The 21,509-nt window shown below is 39.5% G+C and overlaps 1 protein-coding gene across 21 annotated transcripts in view; it reads right to left on the bottom strand.

Annotated features, from left to right (window-relative positions):
* Positions 1-21,509, bottom strand: part of LOC130707617 (EF-hand calcium-binding domain-containing protein 11-like) — a 59,974-nt gene that overhangs the window by 20,940 nt on the left and 17,525 nt on the right. For 8 of the 21 annotated variants that reach the window (XM_057543320.1, XM_057543330.1, XM_057543332.1 and 5 more), the window contains one exon: positions 20,759-20,849. In XM_057543320.1, coding sequence (XP_057399303.1) covers positions 20,759-20,849 — 91 coding nt within the window. Of the gene's footprint in view, positions 1-7,269; positions 7,304-16,863; positions 16,904-18,859; positions 19,453-20,033; positions 20,062-20,754; positions 20,850-21,509 lie in introns of those variants that run through there. The other 13 variants (XM_057543334.1, XM_057543325.1, XM_057543329.1 and 10 more) reach the window with 8 other exon arrangements.

Genomic DNA, 21,509 nt, shown 5'->3' with positions numbered 1-21,509 from the left:
AGACATTAATTTAATTGGAAATAAAAAAGACTGAGGAGGTAATCTCACATTTTTTAAAATTTGAGCTTTTTCTATCAAGATTCCTGACTTAGAGATGAATGCTGCCATGTGACACATGAATATTTACTGCCATTTCTCTTTCCCTCCTGTTTAATTGAACCACCTCTAGCAATGGATGGTGTACAGAGAGCACAACTGAACACCTGGGGTTCAAATCTGATTTCTGTACAATGAATCAATTTGTGAAAATAAGTATTCCTGAAGAACTAAGTCCAATTTTTTTCCCCCGAACAACCAATTTGTGGATACAAGTTGTCTCTGAAAAGTGCATCCAGCCACTTGTTGCCATGACGCGTCTGTAGCAGGCAGAATAGATGGCGCCGCACTGTAACAAATTTGGTCACCAGCAGAAACCTCTCTACTAGACAATGTACAAGAGGGAAAGAGAAAGAAGGTTCCATCCAATTTATTAAATTTGACTCTGATAGCAGAGTTCTGTTAAAAGCTTTCTGCTAAGAGTTTAAAACTGCTGTAATAATTTCACGATGATAGCAGTTTAAATCTCTACACAAATGGGTAGTCAAGTTCATATTTGTTAAAGCCTCTGACTCTAAATCTGCAAATGAAAGTCCAGTAAAGAAGATAATTTGCAACAACCTAGATAAAATTAAGGACCAGCAGCTGCCCTACCCAATTTAACACACAATTTCAACATATGAACTTTGATCTTCATTCTATTCCTTTGCTCATTTATTTACTCATTCATTCTTTCACTCATATATCCATTGAATATTCTGTCTCCAGCAAAGACAGTTAAATTTCTGCAAAAAGGGAAACAAGAATAAGCCTCTTCTATTGTCCCCTCCTCTCCTTGGATGAGAGCCTTGATATGCCATCTCCAAGGCAGAGAAGATTTCCATTTGAAATCATGAATGGATTACCAGGAACCTTAACAATAAGAAGACTTGGGTTACGAAAAGCATTTTATAACTTTTATTGTTGTTTCTATCCATGTTCTTTAACATGACTCTTGAATGATACTTAAAGCTAAGTGTGTTTAGACATTTTAACTGTAAATTTTGTCTACTCTACTATTATTATTAGACAGCAGTATTCTTAAATCAAAAAATACAATTTTGAGGTGTAACAAAAACATCTGTGCATTAACAAGTACCAGCAAAGTGACTGCCATCAAATTAAAATGTTGATTACTTGTTAATTTCCTACGACTTTTCTTCTTTAACCAAAAGATAAAATGATTGAGAAGTCTAAGTCCAGTTTGGCTTGAGGTTAGCAATAAAGGTGCTCAGCTTTACCTGTAGAATAGGTATGCATAATAGCTGATGTGTAGATCACTGCATCAATTCAGCAAGGTAATACTAGCAGGTGTTTAATGAATGGGAACTGCCGTCATTGGTACTGGGTTGGCACGGTGTCACAAAAGCTGGGGAGGAGCAAGCATCAAAGACAGGGTTCCAGGCAGAGTGCTGAGTGTCTTGAGTAGCTGGTAAGAATAAAAACTTAGAAAAAGGACAGGAGGGCAGCCTAGAGGAACTTAGGTACGAGGAGTAGCTTTCTAGGCTGCGGAGACTGAAGTATATCTGCAGGCAGGGATGTTAGTTATAAACAGGAGAGGGAGTGACTGATGGAGAAAGGTCTTAGAAGAAGGGAAGGGGATGAGACAAGAACAAAGGGGAGGAACTAGAAAAAAGAAAAAAAAGAAAAAAACTAGAAACAGAATTGAAGGAAAACAGAACTCTGGAGGTGAAGAGGAAACCCAGGCAGAGGCCATGACCCTGTCCATGAAACAGAAGGCAAGGTCACCTGCAATGCACAGCAGTAGGAAAGGTTTGGTACAAATGTGACGGAGAGCAAGTCAATCCCATGGTGTGTGACATGCTAGTGAACTGGCTTGGGGTGTTATACCAAGAAGAATTCTGAGTCTCATCAGAAGAGTGTAGGCCACGGGTATACAGAGGTGATGGTGATAGCACACATGCCAACGATTTGCCATCCCTGAAAAAGGGAACTGAAAACAGATGAGCTAAATTCTCCTGGACGATTTCAGCACGAAAAGGAAAGCACTCTGGAATGACACAGGACCAGGGCTGGGGAACTGTGTACAGAAGATGGATTTGGGTGGTCTAAACACTTTGGTCAAGTAGGCACAGCAGTGTCTGCCTGACCTGAGAACTTGGTTGCATCCCGGGATAGGCAGCCGGGAGAATCAAGGCAGGCAGCCGGGATCAAAGCAAAAGGATCCAGGAAGGTGGACACAGAGCTCTGAGATCTCTCAGACATGACACTTGCTGGGAGACGGAGAGGGAGAGTATTGAGTGTGGTGTGTTTGGAGGAGAAGGTAGATGCGTCACAGAAAGAAGACAAAGGGAAAGCTCGCTCCAGGTCTCAGATTGGCGAGGAGCAGCTCCGAGGACTAGCGCACACTCAAGAGCCTGCAGTACAGGACCGCGGGCAGGTCAGAACCACGGCGGGGGCCCTGGATGGAGGCTCAGCCCAAGGCCTGGGTTAGAAGTGAAGGTAAGGAGGGGAAAGTGGTATCAGCATCTTGGGGCTTAGTCGCAGCTGAAGAGAACAGAGGGGGGAGATTCGGGGGATACAGCAGGGGAGGAAGAAGAAAGGTGGGGTCACGTGAGGGTCCAGCAGCCATGTTTAGCCACTAGGAACCAGTCCTGAGATTGTACCATTCTTGGTCCTTTTGGGGGGAGGGAAGGAAAAGGTGAGCGACAGGCAGGAGGGAGGGGCGGGAAAGTTACGGTTAACAGTATTAGTGCCTGTTCCGCCTCTCCTGGGGTCAGCTTAGGAACAGGGACAGGCAGGGTGAGGGAAAGCGCAGGAAGAAAGAGATGCCACTCGAAGCCTGTAGTGCACTGAATTCCTACTTGGCCCTGATCTTCTCCAGCAGCAGGTTGCAACCAAGGAGGGAAGATGAGCAGACAATACTGACAAGCTGGAAATGGTAAAAGATGATGCTAAACTCACAACAACTGATCAAAAGGGTCTTACAAGTGAATCAAAGCATAATCCTCCCTTGTAAAGAAGACAATCATAAGTTCAGCTTAGCACTCCCACCCCAGCTAAAGTGATGAAACCTCATTGGTCAATTTTAAACATTTTTTGCTTTTCCAGTTGATTTGGCAAAATCTTTCGCTATTGTGATATAATTCCAAAGGCAACACGCAAAACACAAGGGTTCCTATCAAAGCAACGTGATCTGGAATGCCTGCTACCGTTTCATGTAATAAAAGGCTGTATCAGTTTCCTTTTGTACATTTTTGTAAATAGTTCCTTTCATTTATGTGCAGATAATCAAATGAAATCTCAAATGTAACAATCGAAACCAAACCAATTCACATGAACAGGGAAAAGCTATATAATTGTGCAACTGGTTTACCAAGAACACTTCCAGGCAGAGTGAACATGCCTTACTTAGGTTTATGGCAGGCATTGTGGGGATGCAAAAGCATGCCTGGTTCCTACTCTCAGGACATCCATGCTGTTAGAAGAAGTGAGAAGGGAATATTACAGTGATTAAGAGCACAAGCAAATCTTCATTCTGTTACTCAGCAGGCAGCAGCATCAAGCAAGTCCTTTGACCTCTCCAAGCTTTGTCCTCATCTGTAAAATGGGGACAGACAGAGCCTAACCCAGGAGGTTCCTAAGAAGACTCCTTCAGACCAGGGTGCGGTACACAGTAAATACTCAGCAAATGTCAGTTGCCAGTGTTACTGTGGTTACTATTATTAGATGCAATACTCTCGCAAGTGCTACAGAAGTTCTAAGGAAGAAAAAGGAAATTTTGTGAGCTGGAGTGATCAGGGAAGGCTCCCTAGAAGAGAGAGTTCAGCTAAGTTCAAAGGAATGGATACCAGTAGATATGTGGATGGGGAAGTCAGGAGAGGAGGTGAGAGGGCAATGGAAGAGAAATGAGATAGGATCAGAACACAGCAAGTAAATCAGAACAGTGGATTAGAATCTTTGATCTGGGCACGCCAGGTCTGTGTGTGGAGGGGCCTTGTATGTCAGGCTAAGGAGTCTGGGCGTTATCTGGCAGGGGATGAAAAGTTACTGAAGTCAAGAGGTAACATTAAAAAGTAATGCTAATTTACTCTCATTATCCAAAATTGAACGAGGAGGGTGGACCAGTGATTTTCAAACTTTAATAAGTGCATATGGATCACCCAGGGATCACATTAAACACATTTGACTCAGTACGTTTGGAGTGAGGCCTGAGATCAGGCATTGCTAATCACTGCTAACAAGTTCCCTAATGCTGATGCTGCTGGTCTCTGGAGCTTTGAATGACAAGGATGTATCTCTTCAAGGTAGCCTGATGGAAGAGAATGCACGGGTAGGAGGACGGTAGACAAGATGGCTAGACGTGAGGTCACAAACTCATAGGTCGGTATGCCATAGATAAAAACATAGCATTAGAAGCCCTTGGACTTCATTTTTTAAGCTATATCTAAGGGGGACAACTGAAACTTTGTAGTGAAACTCTTAATGCTGAGCCTATTTTTTTTTGGTGACATCTTAAAACAATGTTGATTTAATTATCTCCTATAAAATAAAAATTTCTTTTATTAAATACAAGTTTTTCTTATTTTATAAATACAACACACAGTATTATCAAAATTTCCACCCAGAAGTTAGCTATCGACTACCAAAGAAAAATGTAAGAAACACATTCCTCCTTCTACAAAGGCAAATGGCATGAATACATGCATGATGTGCGCCTATCGCTAACTTCAAGGATGACTGAAAGGGTTAGCAACATTTGGCCACAAGAAAGAAACCATGGCAGCACTTTCTTATGTGACAGCTGGATTAAAAGAAAAATAGTCCTCATGCTATTACAGCGAGAACAGTGTATTCTACCATATATGTAGATGAGGAATTGGAAACGTTGACCATAACACTTGTTATAGTGACATCTCAAAAACTAAACCCAGGGTTGGAGAGCTGTCAGCCCAGTAATTTTCTCTTGAGAGCAGTCTTTGTCACACTGACAGATCACATCTGTATTCACATGGTGGTGGATTCTGAATATTATCTGGGAGACGCAGAGAAAATCAAGGAGACTGCCATGCCACCCTCCATGATAGATAACCCCACCAGTCGGTTCTGGAACAAGAAGAAGCACAATCCCCTCATGTCTGAGATGAGGAGAGTGCAGGCCTGAGAGGTTTTGGTGAAAGCCTGTTCGCTACATAAGCCATTCATTTATATAAAATTCAGTCACTTACTTGACACGTACAAAACTGTGCTACGGGAGTTCTGTACTCCCATAAATATCCCACTTGTGCCTGTTTATATTAAGCTCACGTTCTAAAACTAGAAATAATTGATGTATGCAAATACCTATGTATAAGCATAAAGAAGAAAGATATTTATGACAGATTAGGAGTTTCAAGCAGAAGGAGGAGACAAGGTCCTTTTTGGGGTAGAGAGGGGTTGGGTAGGGTGTAGGGTAGGGCCAGCTTTCAAGATAAGAAATATTTTTTTAAAAGCTGGGCCTTGAAGGAGGAATAGAATTTGCATCTGGATGGGTTTAACCTAAGAAAAGACTACAAAATCTGGACATCTGGAATGTGAAAGAGATTAAATATTTCTTCCAATCAAATAATACATCCTTGTTAACAGGAACTAATTAGCTTAACTGAAGAAACCAAAATAACACATTCTGTTTGAAAATCTATGTAATGAAGTCATTATTCTTCTCTACTTGTTTTCTGGTCCAGTTTCTGAGCTTCAATTCCTGCAACACCAATTCTAAAATTTATACCGGTAAAAAAAGACCATCCTCAAATGCAAGGATATATTTTCGTTCATGGAGCAAAATCAGTCAAGAACCCTCTGAAAAACTGACATTTTCTTAAAATGATTAGCATATAATTATTTCTATAGCTGGATTTTTAAAGTACAGTTGTATTTAACATATTACATGTGAAAGTAGTCCCCAGAGAGGAGAAATTCTGAGGTCAGTTTGAAAAGCTTACACATATTCATATTCCCCATTCAGTGATCACATGCAAGAAAATAAACAGAAATGGGAATCTCTGACAATAAAATTTTGAAACATAAACACTGAAATAAAAACCAAGGCATTGTCATTGCAGGGAAGATACAAAAATTGACGAAATAAAAATTGGAAACTCAAGAAATCTACTTATTTGGTCACTACACTCACTAGGTACAGCTGGTAACAGCTATCTACCTATAGTCACAAAGAATCAGATACAATTTCTAGTCTCTTTTATACTTTTCTATACACAGAAGCATGTAGATACTTAGAGATCAACAATCATATTCCCCAAAGTAGGTACTCACTATAATAACTGCGATCTTGGTGAGGTCACCTGACTACATTTATAAGATGATCATTCTGAAGCACAGAATAATGATTGGGAAACTTTCTCCAGTTAGAGACTGTCCAAGACAATGATATGCAACAAGTTGGCTGCCAGCCGAAAGGAATTATAAGAAGCTAAAGAGCACAGTGAAGAATAACACTTCAAAAGAGATGCAAATGATCTGAAAAAATACATTCTATCTTATATCACTTTCCTCTGGGCTCCTTGGTTCTAAAAGACTCTTCCATTAACATGTTACTTCACGTTACCCAAGCTCATGAGGCCCCTTTCCCCCACAATAGCTGTGATAAAAGGCATATGTGATCTTTCTATCAAGAGGGTACCCATAACTCCCTTTTAAAATTGCATTCTTAAGCCCCTACACCACTGACACTCTGGCAATGAAAATATACTATCCAACAAGTCATGATGCTCTTATTCTCAACTAATTTTTAATAATCCCAAAAGGAGAGTTAGATATTCTATGTTTTTTGACCATCCCCATGTAATACGAAGAATGAGATTCTTAGACCAAAAATATCAGATATCACTTTAAATGTCTCCAGTTCTGACTGGAGAGCATTTTGGTATGTCAGTATTTCCGCATTACATTACTATCTGGCAATCCACCTGCACTCAGAGTCTTGGACACTGGTGGGCCTTCTGCACACCCATGTTTCATTTCATATGGCTGGAAAGCAGAAGCAGCTACCCAGAGCTTTTTGCCAATTGACAGGCAGTAAGAAAGTGCAAATCTCAGCGCTTACAATGAGATGGAGAAGGCTCCTAGGCATGGAGACGCAAACATACCCACACAGAGAAAAACACCAGCCAGAAATACCACAGGGTGCTGACGGTGGGCAAAGTCAAGAGAGCACATTAAGCCAGCTCCCTGACAATAGCTGGGGTTAAATCATGAACTGAAAATGTCCCTAAAAGAAAAAAACAAAGAGAGGCCGTCAGAGATTAATTCATAAAAATCACATGTAGAATGAGAAAAATAGAAGGCAAAGCCACATGTGGTTAGAAAGCTCCTGATTGCATTTTAAAGGATTCTTGCCTAGATTATAAGAAATTAAAACCATAAGAAAATTATAAGTGAGGATTTTACTGTTACTGGATATTTGGAGTAAGTGACAATGGACCAACAATTATTAAGTAACTAGAATGCATAAGGCAACATGCTGAGAACGGTGAAAGTTACAGATAAATTTGTAACCTCAAAGAGCTTGTAGTATTTTATGGAGATAATCGTAAACACTGTATTTTTGTTTATTGAGTAGATGATTGAAAAAATTACACAACCATAGTACTATTAAATTTCAGAGAAAGGAGAAAAGGCTGTTCAATGTAAAGAAAAAAAGACTTTTTTGTGTGTGTTTATTGAGCAGGACCTTGAAAGATAGGTCTAATTTGGACAGGTAAGAAGTAGAGAAAAGCATTGCTGGCAAGAGCAACAGAATGCAGTATAAATACACATCACGTATTCAAAGGAACAAGCATTATGCAAAGGGAAATACAGGAATTTGGGACGATGAATGAAAGATGAGTTTGGGAAGCGGGCCAGATGTTGGAGAGCCAGGTTAAACACTTTTAACTACTTTTTAGATTCACTAAAGATTTTTGAATGTTTAAGAAAATAAAAAAGTACTACAAGGTTTTTATTATGTTCTATTAGTATTAAAGAAGAAAAGATGTTTTTTGTTTTAAACGTTCAGTGCTAGAAACAGCCTGTTAGCTCAGATTCATTCCACTGGACAAACAGTGCTACTCAGTTCTCGTACCTCTTAAACTTCTGCCATTTGTAGTGGGTAGGACAAAAAAAGAGAAAGTTCTTCAAGAATAGAATTTCCTGAGAATTTCTTAATAATAATGAAACGTCATCCATGATATTTATTAGCTTCAGTTATTTTAGTGCACAGGTACACAAGTCATGATTATCAGCTCTAAGTGGAAAGCAACGTTGTAAGTTTTAAACACTGAAAGGAATCTCAAAATTTAAAAACATTAAGCCTTTTTTTAAATATCTTTAGAGGTAATATAAAGTAGTACCAATTTTTGTTTTTTACATAAGATATCACCTCTTGGTTTAAGAAAGAAACATTCCTCAAAACCCATCCCTCGATAGAAAACTTGCTTTCTTAATTTACATGAAAAAAGCTATAATTAGCAGCCCCCAAGCAATCAACCATTAAAAATAAAACCTCAAAAACTACTTGCCCCAATAAAGCAAACACCTCCATAAAATGAGAGACGAAAGTAGATACAGAAAGGCTTTGGGGAGATACTATAAAATAACAAGATACAGCAAAATAACAAAATGAAATGAAACATCAGTAGATATAGCTCAAGAAAGAAACGTAAGGAGAAAATAAAACCATAACAGAGGGAGTGCTTCAAGATGGCGGAGGAGTAAGACGTGGAGATCACCTTCCTCCCCACAAATACATCAAAAATACATCTACAGGTGGAACAACTCCTACAGAACACCTATTGAACGCTAGCAGAAGACCTCAGACTTCCGAAAAAGGTCTTGGTGCTCCTGCCTGGTGTCAGGCCTGAGCCTGTGAGGTGGGAGAGCTGAGTTCAGGACACTGGACCACCAGAGACCTCCAGGCCCCACATAATATCAATCGGCAAGAGCTCTCCCAGAGATCTCCGTCTCAACGCTAAGACCCAGCTCCACTCAACGGCCAGCAAGCTCCAGTGCTGGACACCCCATGCCAAACAACTAGCAAGACAGGAACACAACCCCACCCATTAGCAGAGAGGCTGCCTAAAACCATACTAACTTCACAGACACCCCAAAACACACCACCGGATGCAGCCGTGCCCACCAGAAAGACGAGATCCAGCCCCACCCACCAGAACACAGGCACCGGTCCCCTCTACCAGGAAGCCTACACAAGCCCCTGAACCAACCTTACCCACTGGGGGCAGACACCAAAAACAACGGGAACTACGAACCTGTAGCCTGCAAAAAGGAGATCCCCAAACACAGTAAGTTAAGCAAAATGAGAACACAGAGAAACACACAGCAGATGCAGGAGCAAGGCAAAAACCCACCAGACCAGACAAATGAAGAGGAAATAGGCAGCCAGCTGAAAAATAATTCAGAGTAATGATAGTAAAGATGATCCAAAATCTTGCAAACAGAATGGAGAAACTACAAGAAACATTTAACAAGGACCCAGAAGAACTAAAGAGCAAACAAACAATGATGAACAACACAATAAATGAAATTAAAAATTCTCTAGAAGGAATCAATAGCAGAATAAATGAGGCAAAAGAACGGATAAGTGACCTGGAAGATAAAATATTGGAAATAACTACCGCAAAGCAAAATAAAGAAAAAAGAATGAAAACAATTGAGGACAGTCTCAGAGATCTCTGGGACAACATTAAACATACCAACATTTGAATTATAGGAGTCCCAGAAGAAGAAGAGATAAAGAAAGGGTCTGAGAAAATATTTGAAGAGATTATAGTTGAAAACTTCCCTAACATGGGAAAGGAAATAGTCAATCAACTCCAGGAAGCACAGAGAGTCCCATACAGAATAAATCCAAGGAGAAACATGCCAAGACACGTATTAATCAAACTATCAAAAATTAAATACAAAGAAAAAATATTAAAAGCAGCAAGGGATAAGCAACAAATAACATACAAGGGAATTGCATAAGGTTAACAGCTGATCTTTCAGCAGAAACTACAAGCCAGAAGGGAGTGGCAAGACATATTTAAAGTGATAAAAGGGAAAAACCTAAAACCAAGATAACTCTACTCAGCAAGGATCTCACTGAGATTCAACAGAGAAATTAAAACCTTTACAGACAAGCAAAAGCTAAGAGAATTCAGCACCACCAAACCAGCTTTACAACAAATGCTAAAGGAACTTCTCTAGGCAGGAAACACGAGAGAAGGAAAAGACCTACAATAACAAACCCAAAACAATTAAGAAAATGGTAATAGGAACATGTATATTGATAATTACCTTGAATGTAAATGGATTAAATGCTCCAACCAAAGGACATAGCCTGGCTGAATGGATACAAAAACAAGACCCGTATATATGCTGTCTACAAGAGACCCACTTCAGACCTAGGGACATATACAGACTGAAAGTGAGGGGATGGAAAAAGATATTCCATGCAAAAGGAAATCAAAAGAAAGCTGGAGTAGCAATTCTCATATCAGACAAAACAGACTTTAAAATAAAGACTATTACAAGAGACAAAGAAGGACACTACATAATGATCAAGGGATCAAATCAAGAAGATATAACAATTGGAAATATTTACACACCCAACGTAGGAGCATTTGCCTCAAACCTTAAGGCAAATGCTAACAGCCATAAAAGGGGAAATCAACAGTAACACAATAATACTTGAAGACTTTAACACCCCACTTTCACCAATGGACAGATCATCCAAAATGAAAATAAATAAGGAAACACAAGCTTTAAATGACACATTAAGCAAGATGGACTTAATTGATATTTATAGGACATTCCATCCAAAAACAACAGAATACACTTTCTTCTCAAGTGCTCATGGAACATTCTCCAGGACAGATCATATCTTGGGACACAAATCAAGCCTTGGTAAATTTAAGAAAATTGAAATCGTATCAAGCATCTTTTCCAACCACAACGCTATGAGACTAGATATCAATTACAGGAAAATATGTGTAAAAACTACAAACACAAGGAGGCTAAACAATACACTACTAAATAACCAAGAGATCACTGAAGAAATCAAAGAGGAAATCAAAAAATACCTAGAAACAAATGACAGTGAAAACATGATGACCCAAAACCTACAGAATGCAGCAAAAGCAGTTCTAAGAGGGAAGTTTATAGCAATACAATCCTACCTCAAGAAACAAGAAACATCTCAAATAAACAACCTAACCTTACACCTAAAGCAATTAGAGAAAGAAGAACAAAAAACCCCCAAAGTTAGCAGACGGAAAGAAATCATAAAGATCAGATCAGAAATACATGAAAGAGAAATGAAACGATAGCAAAGATCAATAAAACTAAAAGTTGGTTCTTTGAGAAGATAAACAAAATTGATAAACCATTAGCCAGACTCATCAAGAAAAAAAGGGAGAAGACTCAAATCAATAGAATTAGAAATGAAAAAGGAGAAGTAACAACTGACACTGCAGAAATACAAAGGATCATGAGAGATTACTACAAGCAACCACATGCCAATAAAGTGGACAACCTGGAAGAAATGGACAAATTCTTAGAAAAGCACAACCTTCCAAGACTGAACCAGGAAGAAATAGAAAATATAAACAGATCAATCACAAGCACTGAAATTGAAACTGTGATTAAAAATCTTCCAACAAACAAAAGCCCAGGACCAGATGGCCTCACAGGCGAATTCTATCAGACATTTAGAGAAGAGCTAACACCTGCTCTTCTCAACCTCTTCCAAAAGATAGCAGAGGGAGGAACACTCCCAAACTCATTCTATGAGGCCACCATTACCCTGATACCAAAACCAGACAAAGATGTCACAAAAAACGAAAACTACAGGCCAGTATCACTGATGAACATAGATGCAAAAATCCTCAACAAAATACTAGCAAACAGAATCCAACAGCACATTAAAAGGATCATATACCATGATCAAGTGGGGTTTATGCAAGGAATGCAAGGGTTCTTCAATATACGCAAATCAATCAGTGTGATACACCATATTAACAAATTGAAGGATAAAAACCATATGGTCATCTCAATAGATGCAGAAAAAGCTTTCAACAAAATTCAACACTGATTTATGGTAAAAACGCTCTAGAAAGTAGGCCTAGAGAGAACTTACCTCAACATAATAAAGGCCATATTTGACAAACCCACAGCCAACATCATTCTCAGTGGTGAAAAACTGAAACCATTTCCACTAAGATCAGGAAGAAGACAAGGTTGCCCACTCTCACCACTGTTACTCAACATAGTTTTGGAAGTTTTAGCCACAGCAATCAGAGAAGAAAAAGAAATAAAAGGAGTCCAAATCGGAAAAGAAGAAGTAAGCTGTAGATGACATGATACTATACATAGAGAATCCTAAAGATGCTACCAGAAAACTACTAGAGCTAATCAGTGAATTTGGTAAAGTAGCAGGATACAAAATTAATGCACAGAAATCTCTTGCATTCCTATACATTAATGATGAAAAATCTGAAAGAGAAATTAAGGAAACACTCCCATTTACCACTGCAACAAAAAGAATAAAATACCTAAGAATAAACCTACCTAAGGAGACAAAAGACCTGTATGCAGAAAACTATAAGACACTGATGAAAGAAATTAAAGATGATACAAACAAATGGAGAGAGATACCATGTTCTTGGATTGGGAGAATCAACATTGTGAAAATGACTATACTACCCAAAGCAATCAACAGATTCAATGCAATCCCTACCAGACTACCAATGGCATTTTTCACAGAACTAGAACAAAAAATTTCACAATTTGTATGGAAACACAAAAGACCCCGAATAGCCAAAGCAATCTTGAGAAAGAAAAACGGAGCTGGAGGAATCAGCTCCCAGACTTCAGACTATACTACAAAGCTACAGTAATCAAGACAATATGGTACTGGCACAAAAACAGAAATACAGATCAATGGAACAGGATAGAAAGCCCAGAGATAAACCCACGCACCTATGGTAACCTTATCTTTGATAAAGGAGGCAAAAATATACAATGGAGAAAAGACAGCCTCTTCAATAAGTGGTGCTGGGAAAACTGGACAGCTACATGTAAAAGAATGATATTAGAACACTTCCTAATACCATACACAAAAATAAGCTCAAAATGCATTAAAGACCTAAATATAAGACCAGACACAATAAAACTCTCAGAGAAAAACATAGAAAGAACACTCTTAGACATGAATCACAGCAAGATCCTTTTTGACCCACCTCCTAGAGAAATGGAAATAAAAACACAAATAAACAAATGGGACATAATGAAACTTAAAAGCGTTTGCACAGCAAAGGAAACCATAAACAAGACCAAAAGACAACCCTCAGAATGGGAGAAAATATTTGGAAATGAAGCAACTGACAAAGGATTAATCTCCAAAATTTACAACCAGCTCCTGCAGCTCAGTATCAAAAAAAACAAACAACCTAATCCAACAATGGGCAGAAGACCTAAAGACATTTCTCCAAAGAAGATATACAGATTGCCAACAAACACATGAAAGGATGCTCAACATCACTAATCATTAGAGACATGAAAATCAAAACTACAATGAGGTATCACCTCACACCAGTCAGAATGGCCATCATCAAAAAATCTACAAACAATAAATGTGGGAGACTGTGTGGAGAAAAGGGAACCCTCTTGCACTGTTGGTGGGAATGTAAATTGATACAGCCACTATGGAGAACAGTACGGAGGTTCCTTAAAAAACTAAAAATAGAATTACCATATGACCCAGCAATCCCACTACTGGGCATATACCCAGAGAAGACCGTAATTCAAAAAGACACGTGCACCAGAATGTTCATTGCAGCACTATTTACAATAGCCAGGTCATGGAAGCAACCTAAATGCCCATCAACAGACGAATGGATAAAGAAGTTGTGGTACATATATACAACGGAATATTACTCAGCCATAAAAAGGAACGAAATTGAGCCATTTGTTGAGAAGTGGATGGATCTAGAGACTGTCATACAGAGTGAAGTAAGTCAGAAAGAGAAAAACAAATATCGTATATTAATGCATGTATGTGGAACCTAGAAAAATGGTACAGATGAGCCAGATTGCAGGGCAGAAGTTGAGACACAGATGTAGAGAATGGACATATGGACACCAAGGGGGGAAAACTGCAATGAGGTGGGGATGGTGGTGTGCTGAATTGGGCGATTGGGATTGACATGTATACACTGATGTGTATAAAACTGATGCCTAATAAGAACCTGCAGTATAAAAAAACCAACAAAACAACTAATACTAAACTTTCATTGGGTTATTTGTATGGAAATATGTTAATATAAATGTTTCAGACATTACATGAAATTTCTAAAAATCTTATATTTGTATTTGTATGGAAATATGTATGGAAATATGTTAATATAAATGTTTCAGACATTACATGAAATTTCAAAAAAAAAAAAAACTAAAAGTAGAACTACCGTATGACCCAGCAATCCCACTACTGGGCATATACCCTGAGAAAACCATAATTCAAAAAGAGACATGTACCACAATGTTCACTGTAGCACTATTTACAATAGTCAGGACACAGAAGCAACCTAAGTGTCCATCGACAGATGAACGGATAAAGAAGATGTGGCACATATATACAGTGGAATATTACTCAGCCATAAAAAGAAACAAAACTGAGTTATTTGTAGTGAGGTGGATGGACCTAGAGTCCGTCATACAGAGTGAAGTAAGTCAGAAAGAGAAAAACAAATATCGTATGCAAACACATATATATGGAATCTAAAAAAAAAAAAATGGTTCTGATGAACATAGGGGCAGGACAGGAATAAAGATGCAGATGTAGAGAATGGATTGAGGACACAGGGAGGGGGAAGGGTAAGCTGGGATGAAGTGAGAGAGTAGCATGGACATATATACACTACCAAATGTAAAATAGATAGCTAGTGGGAAGCAGCCGCATAGCACAGGGAGATCAGCTCGGTGCTTTGTGACCACCTAGAGGGGTGGGATATGGAGGGTGGGAGGGAGACGCAAGAGGGAGAGGATATGGGAATACATGTATATGTATAGCTGATTCACTTTGTTATACAGCAGAAACTAACACACCATTGTAAAGCAATTATACTCCAATGAAGATATTTTAAAAAAAACCCATAACAACAACAACAAAAAAGCCACATTGGACACAGCACAAAGGAGAACAGACACTGCTGAAATTATACTGAGAAACACGGTGAACAATTTGAGCAAAAGAAATAGAAATTAAACAATTTAAAAGGACTTCCAACAAAAGCACAATCAGCATTTTCAAAGAAAAAGAATGTGATTCAAAGATGTTAATGTTTGGACTTCCCTGGTGGCACAGTGGTTGAGAATCCTACTGCCAATGCAGGGGACACAGCTTCGAGCCCTGGTCTGGGAAGACCCCACAGGCCGCGGAGCAACTAAGCCCACGAGCCACAACTACTGAGCCCACACGCCACAAATAAAAAAGAATTTATTTTTGGCTACGTTGGGTCTTCATTGCTGTGCACGGGCTTTCTCTAGTTTCGGTGAGCGGTGGCTACTCTTTGCTGTGGTGCGCGGGCTTTTCCTTGCAGTGGCTTCGCTTGTTGCGGAGCAAGGCCTCTAGGCACTCAGGCTTCAGCAGTTGTGGCTCGTGGGCTTAGTTTCTTTGCAGCATGTAGGATCTTCCCAGACCAGGGCTCGAACCCGTGTCCCCTCCATTGGCAGGTGGATTCCTAACCACTGTGTCACCAGGGAAGCCCCTAAATTAATTAATTTTTTTAAAATGTTAATGTTCTATCTATTATATGTTTTTATTCAAGGACAATGGCTCAGATAAACATTGCTGAACATGGAAGACACCAGGGAATATAGTTATGATCCCTACCTAGAGGATAGACTTCAGCTTAGCAGAAACTATAGCACAAAGCCTGGAGGTGAGCTTTGAGTCCATTTAACTACAGAACTAAGATTTTCTAAAAAAGGTTATGATAGCAGAACAGGTTATGAATATTACGAACACTGACAATATACGTATTTTTTAAAAACCACGTTGCTTTTATTCATGAAAAAATCGCTAAAAGTAAACACCACCAGAGTAGTTAGGCAACAATTCACAAACTTTATAAACATATCTCATTTACTTCTTGTAAAGCCCTCAGATTTAATGAATGATACTCCAGTGTTTCCATCAAGTTACAAGATGAAATGATTCTTTGATGCCTTATGCCTCAAGTCTGTCTTTCTGGAAGGTTTGTTTTGGGTGTTTAGCTGGTTTTATTGTTGTGGTTGGTTGGTTTGTCTTATAAAATGAAGGTGTGATACGAGCAAGTATCACAAGCCTTCTGAAAGAGGCTACTCTTGGTCTTAGAAGTTTCTTTGGGAAGAATCTGGCAATCTAAGAATTGAAGATTGTGAAAACTTCTTTCATCATTCAAACCACAGCTGACTCTGGTCTTATTGGAAGTCTCCTTCTCTGGCTGCCTTTTTATAGTGGTCTTCATGTATCAGCTTTCTTCTGAGTAACTGCGAACCTGGGAATGAACTCCATTCACACTGCTCAATTAAGTCAAAGCTATTCAAGCGTCTCACACAGTGTCTAACCTTAGAAACATTATGTAATTTGCATCATCACTAACAGCCCCAGCAGCTGCTCTTCTTTTCCTTATTCTTTCTTTTTTTTTTTTTTTTGGCCACGCCGCACAGCATGCAGGATCTTAGTTCCCCGACCAGGGATCGAACCCGTGCCCCCTGCAGTGGAAGCGCAGAGTCTTAACCACTGGACTGCCAGGGAAATCCTTCTTTTCCTTATTCTTGAAAATTATTTGTACCACTGAAACAGAGACATGTGGAAGTTAGACATCTCTGTTTCTCTGGCCAACTTCAATTTACACTCAGAGGAAATATTTTTCTCTCTTTTGGTGTCACAACTTCATTTAATTCTTATCATGCCTCATTTATTCTGGTTTAGGGATTGTGGTGCTATAAATAATAATACAAATGAGACTTTAAGCAGGGCATGTTCAGTTAGCTAAAATGCCTTGTTTGGCTGTTTACTGTAGTAGTCTCTAAACTGTTTTGATCGCAATCCTGGGAAGTACAAGATTTGTGGGCATATGAATATATTTATGTATAGATTATACAGACATGTGCCACAATATTAATATGTTATGTTCATTATAAAATATAATACAGAAATTTCTAAGGAATTAAAGGTAAAAATATTTTATTCATTAATGGCAAATGACTTTTTGCCATCACTAGAAATTATTAATAACATCTAACAAGAACAGTGTGATTTCACGTACTTTATCATTTCTGAACATCTCGGTTGAATCCTTTGTGATTGAGCAATTTCAATTTCAGTTTGTTTTACTATTTGGTCTTAACGGCTGTCAGAGATACCTCACAAAGGTATGTAGATCTAAATGGGAAAACGGCATCATGACACCGAATCCTTGTTTTTAATTCCATCCTCTGATAACGAAAAAGCTTAAGGGTTTTTTTTTTTAATTATTTTGTTGGTATTGTTAATTGAAATTCAGCTAATAAATTTCCATCTCTCCTGATACCAATTAGTTAGTTGCTCTTGAAAACTTATCAAAGCTATTGAATTTGTATACTTTTAAAAATTGTACTCTCAAACCACTGAAACTTTTTTTTTTTTGAATTTTTATATTTATTTATTTATTTATTTTTGACTGTGTTGGGTCTTCGTTTCTGTGCAAGGGCTTTCTCCAGTTGCAGCGAGCGGGGGCCACTCTTCATCGCGGTGTGCGGGCCTCTCACTATCGCGGCCTCTCTTGTTGCAGAGCACAGGCTCCAGACGCGCAGGCTCAGTAGTTGTGGCTCACGGGCCTAGCCGCTCCGCGGCATGTGGGATCTTCCCAGAACGGGGCACGAACCCGTGTCCCCTGCATTGGCAGGCGGACTCCCAACCACTGCGCCACCAGGGAAGCCCCTTGAATTTTTAAAAATGTTTTATACATATACTACACAGTTAGGCTTACCCATAACCTTTTTTTTTTTTTTTTTTTTAATCCCCAACCTGATATAGTCTGGGAATTGCTTGTTTATTATTTTTTTTTAACATCTTTATTGGAGTATAATTGCTTTACAATGGTGTGTTAGTTTCTGCTTTATAACAAAGTGAGTCAGTTATACATATACATATGTCCCCATATCTCTTCCCTCTTGCGTCTCCCTCCCTCCCTCCCACCCTCCCTATCCCACCCCTCTAGGTGGTCACAGAGCACCGAGCTGATCTCCCTGTGCTATGCAGCTGCTTCCCACTAGCTATCTATTTTACGTTTGGTAGTGTATATATGTCCATGCCACTCTCTCACTTTGTCACAGCTTACCCTTCCCCCTCCCCATATTCTCAAGTCCATTCTCTAGTAGGTCTGTGTCTTTATTCCCGTCTTGCCCCTAGGTTCTTCATGACCATTTTCTTTTTTTTTTCTTAAACCACTGAAACTTTGTACGACTTTTTTCACCAGATTAGAACATTCCATTTTTAACTTATTAAATGTGCAGGTATGAAGGTTTCAATAGGTGTACACATTTTTTAAAAAAGAATCACATTTCCAAATATCTATTTTCAAAAATGCTCTCCCAATAATGTAGGTTTCTTTTGAGAAGCGGTTACTTTTCCACTCACTGTTAAAAGACTGCTTCTACCTTGAACGGCTATATTTAAGTGGATTTTTCAAAATTACACATGCGGTACAAGGGGGCATCTCCTGAAACCACTTAACACAAAAAGGTCAGCAAATTTGGACACTTGTCCTTTTTTTTTTTTTTAAATTTATTTAATTTATTTATTTTTGGCTGCATTAGGTCTTCATTGCTGTGCACGGGCTTTCTCTAGTTGCGGTGAGTGGGGGCTACTCTTCGTTGCGGTGCATGGGTTTCTCATTGCGGTGGCTTCTCCTGTTGTGGAGCACAGGCTCTAAGCACGCCGGCTTCAGTAGTTGCGGTGCGCAGGCTCAGTAGTTGTGGCTCGTGGGCTCTAGAGCACAGGCTCAGTAGTTGTGGCGCACGGGCTTAGTTGCTCCGCGGCATGTGGGATCTTCCTGGACCAGGGCTCGAACCTGTGTCCCCTGCATTGGCAGGCGGATTCTTAACCACTGTGCCACCAGGGAAGACTGACACGTGTCTTTTTGTAAAAGTAAAATGAAGTAATTCTTTTTGTGAAAAACCACCATGTGGTAGAAATACATTGACTTTCATTACTCTTCTCATCACAAAGTGTACACAAGGATGCTACTATATTTTAAAGGTCTTGATGTTCTGGAATCACCTAAGTAATACTGTCCTCGGGCACTTTGTCTGCGCTTGGCTTGAACTCCTTTGCTCTTCAATAGCTTGCTCAATAATCTGCTTGAAAATGATGCAGCAAAAGAATTTCATATATGTCACCGTTAACGACAGTGAGTGCAGATTCTTATTTCAAATAACCTGCTTGATAACTTCTACTGAGCAGGGCTGGCTTCCGGTCAGATTTCATGAAATTACTTTTATCCACATGGGAACACCTGCCAGATGTCCCCCAATATCTGTTCTCTCCTTCTTCCCCAGTATCAGAAACTCCATTTGAGTGCACATGACTGCCCAAAGCAGGGACTACATTTTCCAGACCCACCTCCCCCTTGTAGCTATTCGTGGCCTTGGAACGAAGCTTTGGTCACTGGGATGTAGGAAGAAATAATGGATAGCCTTAAAAGGAGGGGCATATCTTCTGCTCCCTTTCGGCCTACCTAGCTGGAATTCGGGTGTGATGGCTGAAACCTTGGGAGCCACCTTGAAGCAAGAGGGAGAAGCCAGATGCTGAGGCAGCCAAACAACAGGAGGGGAGGAATCTGGGTCCTTCACAGCTGTGTTGCCATCAGATCAGCCCTGGACTCTCCTGTGTTTATTGCTCTCTGTTTTGAGCTTTGTTGTTTTGGGTTTTCTGGCTCTTACTGCTGTACGAAACCCTAATTAACACACCTGGTAACAGGGTTGATGAGGAACTCATGTTAGCAGTCAGAGAAGAGGCAACTCTGCAATTTTCTCTGCAAGCATGTGCTTACACTATTCTTACTACTTTCAATCTGCAGTTTCCTAACGGAAACTGCTTTTAAGCCACTTGCCCATTTTGTCAGAAATAGTTTATAAAGACAACATAATATAATCTTTAAATCTACTTTATCAGGTGTGTGTGAACTGCAACATGGGTCTATAACTTTGAAAACAAACGAAGGAGGGGCCAGCACTGATCAACCCAACTCTACTCTCCAGACAACTCAAGGACCATTTGTAACCCATGTCTGATGAAATACAGACCATGGGAGAACACCAGCATCCATGTTAAATATTAATAAAGCTTCGGGGGGTTTTTTGGTCAATACATAAATACACAAAGAAGTTCTACTTTCTTTCTGCTCCTCTCCACCCCTACTAACAAATGATTTTTCCACCTTCCTAGTATGCAAGCACTCCACCCACTTTAGAGCCCACTGTCAAGGTGTGGATGGACGAATAGCTAACTATAAAATTCTCTCCTGGATCATGACAATATGCTGTGAGATGAAAATGTTCACTAGTGAAAAATAAGCATAAATGAGTGTTCTCCATAAAACTGAAAACTTGTAAAAGCAAATGGTAAATCAAGGGGTGGGTATACATAAAGATTTTGGCACCTTACCTGAATACCTCGAGAATAATCCTTTCCGATAACTTGGGAGCCACCTGCTTAAATGCTTTTTTGAAATCTTCCAGAGTTAAATATCCACGATCTATTTGAAAGCAGAATACATAACATTCACACACTTCTATCAGCCCCATGAACTGCTATTTCAGCCATAACATATGAGTGAGACTTTAATCTATTACTAGGAGAAAAGCAGTAATTTATAATTGATTTTACATATAAGGTAATCTGAGATTGTCTCATTGGAAGAATTTGAGAATCTAGTAATACTCTCCCTCAGTACAGTCCCAGATGCTCCTGAAGGTCTCTTCCAGCCCCATCATTTGCTGATTCCCTGAGTCCCAGGTAAAGAACTAAGGGACAGACACTGCAACAATGGCATTAGGCTTCAAGTCTTTGTGAATTGCCAAAATAATTCATTCTTCAAAATTCACATTTTTTTCTTGCTTGGTATTAGAACTATATTATTATTTAGAGGAAAACCATTACAGAAGCCAAAATACTGAACCTGGACTCCACAAGTCTTTCAACCCTGTGTTCTGTGGGGAGGGGGTCTGAAGCTACTCCTCTGGGCCACCCCAGCGTGGGAAAACAATTCCTCCAATTATGTGTGGGTCAAAGGAGGAGTCGGAAAAAAAGGCCTCATGGTCTCCCAAACTTCCATAAGTAGCTCTTCAGCTATATCCCCGCATGGCCAGCCATTCTGTTGTCCCCATTACATTGCAGGCAAATCATAAGTACTGTA

This window comes from Balaenoptera acutorostrata, chromosome 3 (genome assembly GCF_949987535.1).
Source record: "Balaenoptera acutorostrata chromosome 3, mBalAcu1.1, whole genome shotgun sequence".
NCBI lineage: Eukaryota > Metazoa > Chordata > Mammalia > Artiodactyla > Balaenopteridae > Balaenoptera > Balaenoptera acutorostrata.
This window is presented reverse-complemented; position numbering and strand designations above follow the sequence as displayed.